The sequence below is a fragment of the Sceloporus undulatus genome, chromosome 2 (genome assembly GCF_019175285.1).
Source record: "Sceloporus undulatus isolate JIND9_A2432 ecotype Alabama chromosome 2, SceUnd_v1.1, whole genome shotgun sequence".
Lineage (NCBI taxonomy): Eukaryota > Metazoa > Chordata > Lepidosauria > Squamata > Phrynosomatidae > Sceloporus > Sceloporus undulatus.
This window is the reverse complement of record NC_056523.1, coordinates 167,779,341-167,796,852: the sequence shown is the minus strand read 5'-3', so window position 1 is coordinate 167,796,852 and position 17,512 is coordinate 167,779,341. Positions and strand designations below refer to the sequence as shown.

Genomic DNA, 17,512 nt, shown 5'->3' with positions numbered 1-17,512 from the left:
CAGAGACGCCGCCGCTCACCCTCCTCCATCAGGGCAGCGGCCCAAGAGGACTTCTCTCCACCGCTGGAGCAGCGTTTTTTTGGAGGGGCGGGGCCGGTGAGAGCGGCCCCATAAAGCCGGCTCCCGGCCTCCCCACCAGAGACGCCGCCGCTCACCCTCCTCCATCAGGGCAGCGGCCCAAGAGGACTTCTCTCCACCGCTGGAGCAGCGTTTTTTTGGAGGGGCGGGGCCGGTGAGAGCGGCCCCATAAAGCCGGCTCCCGGCCTCCCCACCAGAGACGCCGCCGCTCACCCTCCTCCATCAGGGCAGCGGCCCAAGAGGACTTCTCTCCTCTGCTGGAGCGGCATTTTTGGAGGGGTGGGGTTTGGTTAGTTTGGTTAGTAATGCTGGGCTTATACTGTTTGGATATGTTATTGCTGCTATGTAATATTGGTTGTTCTGAGACATGTATAGATTTTTATCTTGTATTGAATTGTATTGCTGTCCTGTAGTGAAATGCATTGTTATTTGTTATTATGCTGTGCTTGAAATATGTAATGCTATGCCATTGTTGTATTTTTATCCTTGTATTGTAGTATTTGCTTTTTATGCTGCTTGTAAATTGCATTGTATAGTATTTTATTTGTTGTAAACCGCCGTGATCATGGGAACGGCGGTATATAAATAAAATTTCATTTCATTTCATTTCAAAAGATGATAAAATACAACTGTTCTGAAACCTATGCACAGAGATAAAAAAAAGGAGTACTATAATAATCAAGGCAGAGAAACTGAAGATTACAATAAAAAGGGAAGAACAACAGAACTCTTCCACAAAATCTGAGAAATCAAAGGGAAATTTAAACCAAGAGTGGGGATATATGACTAGCAGGGGAACAAATTACATGACCAAATAAAAAAATAAAAAGCTGATGGAAACAATATACTGAGGAGATGAAGATTATAACAAAAAAGGAAGAACAGAACTCTTCCACAAAATCTGAGAAATATACCATACAAGATGACAGATTAATTCAAGGAAGAACATTTGAAGATGAACTTTAGAAACTGAAATGGTAGCTACACTCAGAGCACTTGGAGGAGAAAAGATTCATCAGGAACAGGTGGCATACCAATAGAGCTGCTTCAAGCTAGAGAGACACAATCTAATTTTAATTGAAATCCGTCAACACATTTGGAAAACAAGACAATGGCCTGCAAATTAGAAATGCTCCATATACATTTCAATTCCTAGGAAAGTGGACAGAAGAGATTGTAGAAACCAAAAGACTACTGATTAATTTTCTGTGCAAGCCAAGTAATCTACAAAATTTTATAACAAGATTTTTAACATATATGGAGCAAAAAATGCCAGATGTCCAAGCTGGAAAGCATCAATGAATTTCAAAAGAAAATCAGCCTATGCTTCATAGATTATAGCGAACTTTTTATTTGTGTAGATCATGAAAAACTATAGATCGCAATTTTTTTAAATGGATGTACCACAGAATTTGATTGTCCTGATGTGTAACCATACTCAGGACAAGAGCTTACTTTTAGGACTAATACAGAGAAATGCAATTGTTTCCAAATGGGTAATTGTTTAACTTGTATGCCAAAAATAACATATTCAAAGCAGGATTAAACTTGGAAGAAGCTGGTGTGAAAATTGAAGGAACAATAATCAATAAGTTATGTTTTTAACTTTTGTATGTTTTTGGTGTTAATTTTATACTGTTTTATCTAGATCATTTTAATTGTTTTTAAATTTTTATTGTAAAGTCTTTTAAAATGTTTTTATCTGCCTTGGGTCCCCTTCTGGGAGAAAAACAGCATAAAAATCAAAATAAATAAATAAACAATTTAAGAAATGCAGGCAGCACCTTACTACTAGTAATTAATAGCAAAGACTTAGAACCGCTACTTTAAACAGTCAAGGAAGAATGAGTAACAGCAAATTAACAGTAACAAAAATAATGACCAAAGATGATTTAAACTCTAAACACTCAAAGTAAACAGGGGCTGCCTCCAGAATTTCTTACTGAGCATAAGTAAACAGCAAAACAGGGAGAATGAGGAAATCAGCCTGCCTCACCACATTCCCCCCAGCATATTAAAACAGCATAAACTTGAATGTTTGACCACCAAAACAAAAATATTAAAAAAATTGAAGCAGGTGAAAGAAAAAAAATAATTCCTGGATGGATTTCTGAATTAGCATTCAACTGGTCTTGAGAAGTTTCAAAATGTTTTTGCTTACTTATGCTATGCCTACCTAATGTGGTTGCTTCATTTTACATGTGTATATTGTTATTTTTGAATAAAAGGTTTGCTGAAACGTGTTGTGAAGTGTTTTCTCTCTCTCTCTCTCTCTCTCTCTGTGTGTGTGTGTGTGTGGGTGGATGGGTGGTGCAGGAACCTATTGCTATGCTTTCCATGTTATTTCTGCCTCTAGAACCAAATTAAAGAAGTAATGCTCAGGGACACATCTACAGTGGTACCTCGGGATACGAAATACCCAGGTTACGAAATTTCCGGGATACGAAAAAATCCCATAGGAAATAATTGTTCCGGGTTACGAATGTTTTTCGGGTTACGAAAAAAAATTTGGTGCTTTTTTCGGCTTTTTCGCTTGGAATCGCGGCTTTTCCCATTAGCGCCTATGGCATTTCGGCTTACGAAGGCTTTTCGGGTTACGAAAGCGGCCGCGGAACGAATTAATTTCGTAACCCGAGGGAGCAGTGTATTTCATTAACTGAGGCATTACTGTGTATAGTTTTTAATGAATTGTAATATTTTAACTTTATTTATTGTTTAATTGTTTTTAAATAACTTCTATATTTATACATTTATTTTTTTAATCAATATTATTTTAAAATATGGTGTTAGCCAGTTTGAGTCTATAAGAACCAACACGGCATAGTGATTTGAGTGTTGGACTATGACTCTGGAGACCAGGGTTGGATTCCCAGCTCAGCTATGAACCTACTGGGTGACCTTGGTCAAGTCACATGCATGCTCTCAGCCTCTGGGAAAGGCAATGGCAAACCTCTTCTGAACAATCTAGATAAGAAACCCCTATGCTTTGGAGTTTGCCTTAGGGTCACCAAAAGTCAGAAATGACTTGAAGGCACATAACAAGAACAACAACAATACTGTGAGAATCTTCATTGGGAGAAAGGCAGGATAGAAATGAATAAAACAACAACAATGGAGGGTGCTAGTTTAGCCTCTCTGGGAATGGAGTTCCAGAGCCTGGGAGGAGCCACTAAAAAGGCCATCTCCTGTGTTCCCACCAAGTACCTGTGAAGGTGGCAGGAGAGAGTAAGGCCTTCATAGAAAATCTCAAGACACAGGCAGGTTTGTAATGATACTTCAAATACTGTATAGCTGGATTTACCTGCATGGTCACTAACAGGAACCCATACTTGCTTTTAACAGAAAGCAACATTTTAAAATTTTAGACATGCCAGTCTTCGTTATGAACATAACACACCAATATTTAAAGATATCTGCAACCTATTTTACTAGAACACAGAACATGTAAGATACCTTTGTTGTCTGCAGCAATAAATCCCAGAATATTCTCATGGCGCAACATGACAGTCTGGTAGATCTCTGCTTCCCTGAACCAGGAGCGTTCTTCTCGTGAAGAGAAGATTTTCACAGCTACATCACCACCACGCCATCGACCACGCCACACTTCCCCAAAACGACCTTTGCCAATGATTTCTTGCAAGACTATAGTTCGAGCCACAGTGCGCTGGACAAAGAGAGGCAAACCTGACAGCAAAAGACACAGGTTACCAAACGGGAAAAGGCAGACAAAAATCAATGTAAAATGGTGAAGAGTTGGAAAAGTTTTGTTAATCTTATTTAGAACAAATGAGGCAATCCTCTCCTACAGATCCACAGCATGTGGGATCTTTCTCAACAGCAAGAATAATCATGATATCAAAAATGTGAGCTCAAAGCAAGCTGTCTGATGTGCAAAGAATACCTTGACTACTGTGGCGAAAAACTAAAGCCAAGTCCTATATTTAAACTAAGCCTGCAGACACATGCTTTAAGAGGGGAAAATGTTGAATATAACCCTGTAGAAAAGTAAGGCATAATGGCATAGAATCCAGTACTCCAGCCAATCTCTGTGTTAAAGTGCTGTTAAGCCCATATAGTGGCTAAGAGTGGAGGATTGGGAAATGTCCAAATTAAATCTTGTTTCAGTTACCTGTACATAAAATCATGATATGGCTTGCTCACTGCTAAACCTTAGCCCCAGGTGTGCCCAACAGGGAACCATTTTATTTGCTAGTTATAAAATCCCAGAATTCCACAGGATTGAGCCATGAAAGTTATAGTAGTAACTAACTGTTTTATTTTTGCAATGAAACAGCAGCCAGGGTATCAGAGCTGACCAAAAGATTAGAATTACTATCCACCCTCAGCATCCATGGGGGATTCATTCCAGATCGCCCCCCCCCCCCCCTGGATACCAAAATCACTAGATGCTCAAGTCCCACTATCCCTTCCCCTTCCTTCCATTATCTCTCTCTTTCTGCCCTTCCTTCCATTCTTCCTCCCTCCCTTCCTTTCTGATGGTTTCAGAGGCAGAGGCTGGAGCTCATCAACTGGAGGGAGCTGGAGGTTAGGTCTCAGAGCCCATCCCCCAGGCCCAACACCCCAAGCCCTCACACTGGCTCCGGCTCCCTCCGGCCTACGGGGCTCCAGCCTCTGCCTCTGAAGCCAAGCCCGGGGCAGAAGCCATGGAGAGGAGGGAGGGAGAAAAGGAAGGAGTGAAAGGGAGAACAGAAGTAAGGAGGGAAGGAAGGATGGAGGGAGGACTTTAGTCACATTGTCCCTAATGGTGGTGTGGCTGCATGCATGCACTACCATTGGGGACAATGAAGGCTTGCCATCCACAGATGCTCAAATCCGCAGATGACATGTCCGTGGATATCGACATCCCACTGTATTACTACAATAAGAACATATATCAGTGGTGAATGTAGATGTGGCAAAATTGGGTTTTTTTAAAGCTATATTTTGAATGTAAATGCTATATGGACAGCTACTGAATCCCTTATGAAGTATAAGACTGAGACATCCTTCTTTGCTTCCTCCACCCATGATCAAAAGGAGGGAAATGGAAATAACTGCTTGGTTTAGACACTATTATCAAAGATGGAATGGGTAAGACGCAACCATTAACTAAGACAGGCAGATACAGCATCTTGGTGATAGCTTAAAAATCTATTCTTTGACTGCAGCCTGTACAAGAAAGAACTGTTCAAAATTTCAGCATTTTAAAAGATCAGGTTTAATGGGAACATACTTTTTTATATATTGTTTTACAGCCATGCCTGTTAGTCTAGTAACATTTGTACCTGAACCAGAGCCAGAGGTAGATAGATCATATACTAGATCTTGCAGAGTTTTGTCCTTGGATAGGCACATCTCACAAGATGGGTCCTCCATGTCCAAACGCTGACGATTGTGGTATACTCGTTGGTGATGGTGAAAAACAGAAACCACTATGAGTATAATGACGAACACAAGGAAGACTGGTCCTGCAATCACAGCCACCAGCTCCACAGGTCCCCATCCAGGAGGAGTATCGTCGTCTTTTCGATGACCTTGAAAGGGCAGAAAGATCAACTTCTTCAGCTTCAAATACAAAATCAAAATGGATCCTAGGATGCATCTGCACTGGAGAAATAACCCAGGTTGGCATCACTTTAACTGACATTGGCTCAAAGCTATGGAATTCTGGGATTTGGAGTTTGTTGTGGCACAAGAGCTCTTTCACAGAAAAGACTACATGTTTCACAAAACTACAATTCCCAGAATTCCACAGCACTGAGCCATGGCAGCTAAAGTTATGTCAAACTGCATTATTTCTACTGAGTTTTTTTTTTAACTATTGTGCTGAAAGATCTGTGCCTAATGGGTCTGAAGAGACACATCGGAGAGCAAGGAAAAGCCTGGCAAGAATTTACAGTAACTAGGTGAATAAACCTTGAGCTTCTGTGCTTTCTCGTTCTCTGATATGACCATAAGAATGTTTATGGCATTCACTTCTGTTTTCAACTAACCACAGGTTGTCATTTCATCTGAATCAGGATAGACTGTGGGAGGGGAAGAGGAGGAGAAGAAAAAAACGGAACAATAATAAGAAGAGAAGGAGGAGAAAGAGAAAGGGGGAGCAGCTCGCCTGAGTGTAAATTCCTCCCTGCTTGGAGTATGCCCAAATAAGGAAGCAGAGGGCTGGCCAATAGAGGCAGGGCAGTGCAGCAGACCCCGCCCCTGCTGGTTTCAGTCGTCCTGCTGCTGCTGCTCCAAGCATGCTTCACAGGCAGCACTCTATAGAAGGCAGGCAGCAGCCCTGGGAGCACAGAGTTGGGCAGCCACCTGGGAATGGGGGCGGGGTGGGACCGGGCACACCGCCCAGGGAGCGGGAAAGTCCCACCCACCACCATGAAATGGCAACCCTACTTGCTTGTGCAGTTAAGAAGTCCTTTTTCAATCTTCCTAACAAATTTAGCTGTGCCTTAAGTCAAATTATTTACTTACTACACACTGTATCTGTGTAAACTATGGCCAAAATGTTTGAAGAGCAAGTTATCTTTTTTTACAATTTGCCCATGCACTGGTTGTCTAGCAGAAAAAAATAAAAACAGGCTGTAATGAAACATAATACCACAAGGGGGAGCAAAAGCTACTCATATGTCTGTACATAAGCACATACTGTACCACCCTGGAATTCAATATGCAAGTACTCCAGCCCAGTTCATCAACAGCGCTTTAAAATCTTACATAGCTGTAGGCTACTGGGCTATGCCATATGATTACTGAGTGTTTGTAATGTTAAATTCTGTTCTTACTAATTTCCTCTCATACTTTAGTATTTTCCAATCCAAAGGGGAGAACCCCCCCCCACACACATGTGAATAAACAGCCAGGATGTAATTTGACATGTTCCAAAATAAAATTCCCAATCAAATCCTGATATGTGAAAGAAAATGAAATCTAAACAATAAATATTGCACCAGCACTATAAATATATATCCAGTACTTTCTATTCAAACAAAACATCTAAGAAAATCTTAATTAGGAAGTTGCATCAAGCTCACCAAGCCTAAATAAGCAATAAATAGCAATCTGTAAGCCGTTCTGACCGCCTTTGTGGCTAAAGAGTATATATACTCTAAATAAATAAACAAACATCCTATAGCAGTGATTCTCAAAAATTTTACCCTTGTGACCCCCTTTACACCTACATGTGGATGTCATCCTCCCCCCCCCCCACACTCAACACAGTATATGAAAAAAATAATTTGTTCAGTGTGCATATTTTCATTTGCACATTCAGTATATATTCATGAATATATGTATGCAGCAGCATCATGCCCCAACAACCAGGGCAGTTATGGGACAGGTGGGGGGAAAGCAGCAGCAGCACCTCAGGATGGGCCCTGCCCAAGGCCAAGATCCAGCTAATTTCCCTGCTCTCTTCCTCCTCCCTCAGGCACAGGCAGATGATCCAACTTAGGGTGCTCCTCACCTTTTTACCCCTCCTGCAGAACAGAAAGGGTCTGGGCGAAGAGGAGGAAAGATGGGATAGAAAAGAGGGCATTCAAGTCTTGCACACACACACACCCAAGCAACTCTTCTCCCCACCAGGGGTTGCCCCCCAGTTTGATATCCACTGCTCTAAAGGCACAAAATCCTGTCTAATCTTGGAAGCTAATCAGGGTCAGCCCTGGTTAGTACTTGGAGGGGAGACCACCAATGAATACTAGGAGCTGTAGGCTACGTTTCAGAGGAAGAACGAGAAAAGCTATCTCTAAGTATTTCTTGGTTAAGAAAACCTTATGGAATTCATGGGTTCACCACAAGCCAACAGAGAACTAGAAGGTGTGCAAACTCACACACAGCTTACCTCCAGAGGATGCAGTTGTAAAAGTGAAGCATCCAGACCCTTTCAGAAAAACGACTAGTTTAAAATTGAGAAACATAGCTGTGTTTGTCTGGAATATCAGTATGCAAAGGGATCTTGTAGCACCTGAGAAACTCATTGTGGGTAAGAAGTTGTAGCATAACCTTTTGTAGGCATGATCTACTTCTGAGCAAGTTAGCATACTTACTTAAAAACAGAGCACTCTACTAGAACTGAAAAGTTTTCATTTAGTGTTTTTTTTCTGACAAAACTAGGCAGTCAAGCATTTAATCATAACATCTGATTTGTACCAAGTGCTTTGAATGTTGGCTTTGAAGCCACCATTATAAAGATTAACAAAGTTGTCCCAGGGGTATCTATCAGAACCCTGGTACTGAAATTGCAATTTAAAAGGAGATTCTACTCTGGTTTCTGCATCAACCAATCTCCGGAGAGTGGCAATCTACCCTCTCCTGACAGCTTCCCTGAAGGCTGTGTTTTATGATGGTAATCACATTTCTCCCCTGCTCACAGGGGCTATACAGATGGGCAGTGGGATGCTGTCCCCTCTTTGTCCCGGATTGGTGCCACAGCAGCCGCACACAGCAGCACCGATCCGCTCCCTCTAAGGAGCAAAAAGCTTCTCTAAGCAGCTTCCGGACACAAAATGCCGGTCTCTACAGCCCTACATTCTGGTATTTTGTCACAACAAAAATATGGCTTTCCCAACAAAGCATATGGCTTCACTAAATGGAATGTGGTTCTGCAAGCCTCTGGGCCATGTATTGGCTATTGTTTGCATCATAGCCATTACCCCATATTTTGTTGTTTTTTATTATACAAATTGAGAAAATGATGCTTTTCAGTGGAAAAAAAGAAAAACAAAGGGCTACCCCATCTACTCATATTATACTGTTCAAGAATGTAGATGTTCATTTGCACATTCTTCTTAGTTAAAACATCTAAACAAGAATTGCAAACAGCATGATTGATTCATGTTCTGGATATTAACAGAATAGTTTACCACGGCCATAAGAACCGTGGCTGAAGAATGAGATATAATAATTTGGTATTGGTAACAAACCCAGAAAACCTTACCAAATTTGAACCTCTGAACTGGAGGTATAGAACTAAGAAGAAAAAATATTGGTGCTGGATTGAGGTTAGTGTAGGTACGGACATAAGCATGACACCAAGTTTCCCGGACAGACTAGAAAGGACCACAGTGCATTTGTTCCATCACCATACTTACCACTAGGTACCAAGAGATCAATTTTATTACAGTAATCTGAGTAGCAGCAGTGTGTGTTGCGCACATCTTCTGAACTCAGGCAAAAGAAGGGTTTTCCAGCAGGAATCAGCTTTCCTTTAGGGATACATGTTCGGACATGATGCTTTAGCCCATTCACATTTGTTATGGAGACAATGCAGGCACCGTCTGTTTCACATGTGGCGTTGGCTTCATTGCAGTCCGAACACAAACACAATAAAGCTGAAGGGGCAGAAAAAAGAAAAGAAGCCTCTGTAACACAACTGTGGTCCCAGATTGTTCCAAAGTTGTTCTGAAATGAAACTGGCTTTTAAAAAAGGCCAATAAAATTTTCAAAAGATTCTGAATAACATGTGAAGACTACAGAAACAGCATTTACTGTTATTTTACAGAGTTCCCATTGGTCAAAATCCACTCAAAAGAAGACTCATTTAATTTCTAGTCCCTATAATTCCAAACAAGAAATTGGATTGGCACCAGGAATAAACCCCATGCTCTCACTCATAGTTACTTTTTACAAAAAGGGGGCCTTTACTCAAAGAGCTGTTCAGCCAATTCAGTCTCAAGGCAATTATCTCTCTAATGGCTGCACTATCACAATAAAGGTGCAGAATACTGGAGATGGGTGTGGCCATTTAGCTTTTTTAATACTTCAGCTGTAAGAGAAGTGACATCCAAGTGTTGTTGTTTCACAACTAGGATGTCTCTCTCATGTATTGCCATGGTGCACTAATGTTTCTAAATATCCCATCATGCTGCACACTGACCATCAAGTCATGCTTTATAACCAAAGTGCTTCTGTTCCAACAGAGTATCTTGTAGGCTGAGTGTACTATGAGAAAGAGAATTTCAGGTGGAATAGAGAAGATCTATCTGTTTGTAGAAATCTCTCCCTGTCTCAACTGGGTTCAAACCATGATGTAAGTTCGACCACAGTACAGTAATTGATGATGGGTGTTTTACAAACAATAACTGGTATCCACAGTAGCAGTTAACACCTTGTGCTCCTCCATACTCCCTTAGAGATTTCCCCTCAGCAAGCTCAGGTTTCAGAACATACATATGGCAAGAGCACACAAAGTTCTATCCTCAATCTCCCAGGTATGCACTTGTTTTCTACAAAGCAACAGCCATGCACTATACCATGGGATAAAGGCTGCATTCTCTTCTTTTTTCAAACACACAACAGCTGCCAAATCTCACATCTGAAGCCTCCAAGCAGAGGTTGTTCTGCTCTCAAGGTGCCTGGAAAAACTGCAGCCAAATCCCCAAGCAGCAAGGATGAATTTAATAATGTCAAGGAGAAGGGTGGGTGAAATTAATAAGCATACCATACTTTCTACAAAAGTCATATGATCTTGTTTCCCCTGAGGGGATAAACAGCAAGTACATACCTGTTGCACAGAGTTTAATTCAAAAGTTAAATGTTACTTAAAATGTTAAAGAAAAATGTTTGCAATTAACTCCTTTTCTATATCTTAAGAAGTTGCCACAATGTCAACTCATGACTGCACCACATACCACCTACAACAGTATTTTTTAATGCCACACCAGTGTTCTTTTCTCTGCTTGTAAACACAGGTCACAATTATGTATAATTCTGTAAGTTCTATTCACTGATTCTCTAGCGACACACAGCTGCCCTTCACAATTTGCCTTTGTATCTCAGAAAAGATTAAACGGTATACCCCTAAGGCAGATAAGCCTAAATACTCTAAAGGCACCTGATCCAGTCTGATCTTGGAAGCTAAGTAGGGTCAGCCCTAGTAAGTTCTTGGATGGGAGACCACCACTAAATACCAGGTGCTGCAGGCCAGATTTCAGGGGAAGGAACTGGCAAAATCACCTCTCAGGATCCATTGCCTAAGAAAACCCTATGAAATTAATGGGGTCTCTCTAAGTTGACAGGTGACTTGAAGGCATGTACACAAGACAAACAAGACTGCTGTAGTGTAATCATTACACTTTTCCTGAAAGTTAAATGAACAAAATAAAAAGAGCAACTGATCACAGACAATGGTGAGCTCACAAGCTAAGGAGGGCCAGATTTGGGTCAACACTTGAAATGACAATTCTAAGGAAATATTCAAAATGCTGCAAGAAGAAGAGATGTGTCAGTAGACACTCTCTCCATATCAGTACTCTAGTGAAAGCTCTAGCATACCACTAAACTGGCAGGTAACTCAGACATTTAATGTTTTGGTGAAACTGCGTGACTCTTAAGAGGGGAACTGGATAAATTCCAATCTGAGTAATTACATTAAGGCTTTCTATAGTTACCTTGAAGGTTCAACTGTACATAGCATTTCCTCCTCAAATTGTTCTAGTAAGCTATACACTTCATTATGAGGTAGTAAAGATCCCACTTCATATAGACTTTGTCTGGGCAATGTGTTACGTAAGTTAAGCTGTTTAAAAAGTCAATTACAAACTAGGAGAAAAATAAAAATTTTCCCCTCAAGAGTAGTTTACCAAAGATAAACACAGATTAGTACTTCAGCCTTGCTGTCTGGCACAGGCAGATATCCTTTCTATTTTAGTAATGGAAAAAAGAAAATTGAAGGCAATGGATATTATTTTATTCTCGGGGGGGGGGGGGGAAATCAGACAGCCCACTTATAGGTTAGACTGTAAAGGTAATTAGGCTAATCAGTTTTGGTAGCAAGGCTGGCATAACCTAACTGAGAATATGACACAATCAAATAAGACACAGTAGGTACTTTCACTCCACAACTTTGGTTAAGACAAGAAGTACGTTTTTGAGCAGGAGCCTCTTATTATGCCATTAAGTGACTTTGTTAATAAATGAAGATTTACTATGAAAAGATTTTGTTCAGTTTAATTTAGAGTGTTAAAAACAAAAACTAATTGAAATGAGAAGAGGCAACAGTGACACTTTCTAGTTTTGTTCTTTGGAGATTTTTAGCAGGTCCAAGCACAGTAGTATAAGACTACTTTTTAACCCAGGAAAATCTTCTCAAAAGTCGGAGGTCGTCTTATATGCTGGGTGTCGTCTTACAGGGCAGGCGCTGAAACTTCCGAGCTGGACTGGAGTATTTGCGGTTGCCGCATATGGTGGGGGGAGCTCAAAAACGGCCATGGCTGCATCCCCACCATATGCGGTGACTGTATGAAAGCAGCAAGGGTGGCGCTGTACAAGTATAGTTAAAGAAAATTCACTCACAAGGATTCGTGGAAAGAAGTGACTTAACGTGGTCCCGATGATGAGGTAAGGGGGCGCCTCACTGGGAAGGTGTAAGTGAAGGACGGAGCAAGCTGCAGGCGTTCGGGACACCTGGAGTATGGAAAAAAGAGCCATGTTTGCGCTACCACTCTGATAGTCTTGGAAACAGGGAGGGCTGGGCAGGCAGGAAGAGCTGACCAATCCAAGCTGGCTTTGTATACAACAAGTTTCCCTGCTAAGTACCTGCATGTCATAAGCATTTGAATTAAAATTACCATATTGAAATCAAATCAGATTTTTAATTTTTTAAAATTTGGTGTGCGTTGGAAGAGGGGTAGTCTCATACGGCGAGTATATCCCAAACTCTATATTTTAACTGGAAAAGTTGGGGGTCGTCTTATATGCCGGAAAATATGGTAAGTTAAATGAAGGAAGTAATTTGTTTCACAACCCATTTCTCCTTCCATATAACCTAGAAAATGCTAGGCTTGCAGCAGCTGCTGATCAGTCCCTACTTAATGGGTTAATCCTTTTCAAAGAGCCTTATTCTGCTTGGAATACTAAATAGGCAATACAAACATGTCCTGTTCTCGCCAGCGGAATTTCTAGACCAATTGTGCTAAGCCATGTTGAGCATACATGTAATACCCACAGGCAAGAGGACAGAAAAGGTGGGTGCACAAACATCCATGGTGAATCCAGTTCATGTCATATGCCTGAACATTTGGAAATAGCTGTTTATGCTAAGCAGGCACTGAAGATGTTAATATTTTAAAGCTTGACAATATTGTTAATATTTTACTGCTTTATTGCCAACTGCTCATTAGTATTAATTTAAAATTTTCTAGAAGTAAACTTTTTACATGCTGCTACACTAGCAAGAAACTAGCAAGTGAAGTTAGGTCTTCCCAAAATCTAAGGGTACTTTTGTCACTGTAGTTGACAAAATGTTCTTTTGTGTTGTAAACTGCTAATCTGCAGGACTGTAGCTCTAATTTCTGATCTTTTTCAGGTTACTGATGAAGCAACATCAATGAAAAGCGTGGAATTTCAAGTACAGTGGTGCCTCGGGTTACGAAATTAATTCGTTCCGCCGCCGCTTTCGTAACCCGAAAAGCATTCGCAAGCCGAAATGCCATAGGCGCTAATGGGGAAAAGCCGCGATTTCGTGCGAAAAAGCGCCGAAAAGCACCAAAAAAATTTTCGTAACCTGGAACAGTTTTTTTTAATGGATTTTTTTCGTAACCCGGAAATTTCGTAAGGCGGCGCATTCGTATCCCGGGGTACCACTGTACTGAACTCTGAACCTTCATGAAGTTGCTGTTACCACAGAAGAAAACTCCAGATGAAGAAAACACTGAGTGACAAGTGCCCGTCAAACTCAACTGTGAAGAAATGGTGTGCCAACTTGCAACTTGGGATTTTGAGACCAAAGAGGCAGCAAGGTCTTGGAGGTCTTCAACAATGTCAATTCCTGAAATTGTTGGTTGTGTTCATGACCTGATTTTGGCAGATCAGTGAATCTCAGCTAAATAATTGCTGAGACACTAGTCAGATATCCCAGGCATGTACTGTCAACCAAGTGCCAAAATGTTTGAATGCTGACCAGAAAGGAAATCAAGTGGATTCCTCCAAGATTATTTTGTAGCATTTTGAAACTAGAGATAATCATCACTATTGTTGAAACATGGTTACATCATTATGATCCAGAGATCAAGCAACAATCCTTGCAGTGACTACTGATGAAATTCAAGACTCAAAAGTCAGCAGGAAAGGTAATGGCTGACAAGGAAGGTATTTTGATGATTATCTTCATAGGGGTCAAACAGTTAATGGAGAATTTTGCTCTAATGGAGGTACTAAAGGATGAACAGGAAGGGAAGTTGTGGAAAGGTGTTCTCTTTTTGCATGACAATGCACCTCCTCACACAGCTGGCAAGATGGTGGTTGTTTTGAAGAATGGTGTTTTTAGTGCACAGAGCATCCACTCTATTCACTAGATCTTGCTCCATATGACTATTTTCTGTTTACAAACCTTAAAAGAATTTGAAAGGAAGGAAATTTTCTAATGATTCAGAGGTAAGAGCAGCAGCAGAGCAGTATTTCAGTCAGAATTTTATTATGAAAGGGTTTTTAAAAAATTAGGAAACAATGTGCCTTGTGTGCCAAATGTTGGGATGAAAATATGGAATAGCATGTAAGTTTCAAGGCTCTATCTAGATCAGGGGTAGGCAACCTGCGCCCCGCGGGCCGGATGCGGCCCAGCAAGGCCTTGGGCCCGGCCCCAGCCTGGTCCTGCCGCCGATTGCCACCGGGGCCTTTGGCGTCTCACGCGAGGGGCATGGTGGGGCAATTGTCTATAGAAGCCTCAGAAACATGCATTTATCGTAACATTTTTTTTAAAAATCAGCATTTTTTTCGCGTGTCCTCCATTTTTTATTTAAAAAATGTCCTCTATTTGAAAATTTTGTCCTACATTTGTCCCGGTTTATTTATTTATGTTTTTATTTTTTTAAAAAATTTAATTATTTATTTTTTGGCTTCGGCCCCCCAGTTGTCTGAGGGACAGCAACCCGGCCCCCGGCTCAAAAGGGTTGCCTACCCCTGATCTAGATCATCCCTTCTTGGTCAGTCAAGAACTTTTCAGCACCCCTTGTACTATTATGAAATAAGCATGCAACAGGAGCCTCATAAATAAGAAATAGTATGCTTCATTTTCAAAAATCTATTATATACTGGTTTCTTGCTTCTCCTTGATCTGGGAGGATGATAAGCAAACTCCCGGACATGCTCTCTTGTCCTAGAGCAACTCAAACAATGTCAGACACAAGGAAAAGGGAGTACAAAGGAGGAACAGGAACACTGGGAAGGGCAAAAACTACATTAACTACATGGAGGGGTGGAATTAACCTTAGATATTTTTGTACAATGAGCAAACATGTGATGGTTGACTGTGTCCTCCCCACTCCTTCCTTCAGAATAGGATTCATTTTTTACCATCCGATGATGGAGGAAAGAAGTTGGTGCCTTTCTTGAATATGTTTCTTGAAGCAACTAATTCATAATACATTATGGTAAAACTGAGTAAACCCAAGTGGTTCACTACAACTATTATTATTATTATTATTATTATTATTATTAATAGTATTTATAGTGGATATCCTTTAGCCCAAATATGCCAGGATCTTTCTACATATGTATTTCAACCAAATTATCAACACTGTAAGAATTGAGTACTTAGGAAAAGACATCTCATGTGCCTCATGTTTCTAACCAACAGGAGGAGTTTACATCATTTCCTGGCTTAAGCATTTTTATTAAATCACTTGCTACCCATTAGGGATGGAAAATAATAACAACAACAACAACCAAACTAGTGACTATGGGATGCTGGGAGGTAAACATCTGGAAGGCCTCATAATTTGTATCCCTGCTATACTGTACATCTTTTGTATGAATGAAAAAGAGAACCAACTCTCTTCCAGTTTACACAAGCTTCCTTGTTACAAGGACATCCTGATGGCATCCTCAATAGCCCCTGCCCAAAGCAAGTGAGTTGTTAATTGCAAGCACATCTTGGAAGAACTCAAATCTTATGGGAAAATTCTCTGTATTCAGATGGTAAGTGATTTTACAGTCAATTTAACTACCATCAGTGAGGGACAATGGAGTGCTTTTTGAAGTTCAAACAAACTAACTACTGAACTATTAGACTACTGTACCTATTTTGAAGGTGGCATCCATACTAACTTTAAAAGTCCAGTATGAAATCTGAACAAAACAGTGATCAATATGGTTTGTTGGTATGGCCCAGGTATCGTGCACATTGCATGGAAAGTGAATCAGTGTACTTCACACATGAAGGGGGGAAATCTTCCATTTGAAAGCATTTCTTCATAAATAAAAGAGAAAGAGCAATAGAAAAATCTACATGAAAAGCAGGAGTAGCCTTCTTATAAACATCTACATGTAAAGTTGTAAAAACAGTAGATTTTTCTTAACATTTTTAGTTCAGTTTTCCTTTTTAAAATGTATCCATCTTGGCTCACACTCAACGAAAAACATAAACATAATTAAAAACAGGTAAAAACACTATCAACATCAGACATCTACACCAGGAATGGAAAACATTTTTTATAACCAGGGGTAGAATTCTAATTTGGGAATGAGCTCAAAACTGTACAGGGGGGGGGAGCAAGGGCAGGGTGTCCATGAGGCCAAAGTGAAAGAGGTGGGGCCAACTATAAATCTCACCAACTTTCCCAACAAAAACACAAAGCATAACTCACTTCTGCTCACAATCAATCTCCAGGGCAACAACGCTCATGTATGCAAAGTATGGCTCAATTCTATGCATTTAAAGATATATATAAAGAGCAGGGCATAGAAACTTTGAATCTTGGCTGTTGTCTTCACTTTATGATTGGAGATAACTGCCCCAGTTTCCTTGTACAGTACTGTACAACACTGGGAAGGAGAAGAAACAGGGCCTGATAAGAAGCTTGCAACCTTGATGTGGACTCTGTATAAGCTAGTTAGCTATCTGCTCTAATTCTGGAGATGAAGAGCACTTTTTTTAAATATCTGCAACCTCCTTAGAATGCTAATGATGCTGACTGGGGGGTTCTGGGAGTTGTAGCCCCCAAAAGTAACATTTCCAAGCTCTGCTTTTTGAGTAATCCATGCAGATACATATTGAGATGAAAAGTACTTTCAGCCTTTTGCCACCACTGCCCAGGAAACAGAGGAAAGTGAGAGGCTGCATCCTTATACTCCTAGGAAAAATATCAAAACAAGGGGAAGAGCAGCTTGGCTCCTCTTCTGTCACCCAATGAAGGAATAGCTGACTGTATAACCCTTTGAAAATTCTAGGTGCTTTATAGTATCATCAATGCTACTACTGTTCCAAATTAGCAGTGTGATGCTGAGATCCCTGTTCACTTGCAACACCTTGTACTGGCAATTTGGTAGAGCTAGTGAAAATTCAACCACGGCTTGCCAAGGCTGGCACATGTAATATAAAACAGGTATATCCGCCTCAGCGTTTCCAGAGAAGGACTCAAACGTGCAGCCAGTAAAATCCAGATCAGAAAACAACATGTTCAGTTCTAGCATTTCAAGTTCTTCTTAGCAACAGGGGAAA

The 17,512-nt window shown here is 40.7% G+C and overlaps 1 protein-coding gene across 1 annotated transcript in view; it reads right to left on the bottom strand.

Moving 5' to 3' along the window:
- The window catches only part of ACVR1B (activin A receptor type 1B), a 50,577-nt gene that overhangs the window by 22,729 nt on the left and 10,336 nt on the right, over window positions 1-17,512 (bottom strand). Inside the window, exons 2-4 of the mRNA XM_042451797.1 lie at window positions 9,168-9,407; window positions 5,364-5,612; window positions 3,532-3,762 (exon numbers count right to left, since the gene is read on the bottom strand). Of these exons, the coding sequence (XP_042307731.1) occupies window positions 3,532-3,762; window positions 5,364-5,612; window positions 9,168-9,407 (720 nt within the window). The remainder of the gene's footprint in view (window positions 1-3,531; window positions 3,763-5,363; window positions 5,613-9,167; window positions 9,408-17,512) is intronic.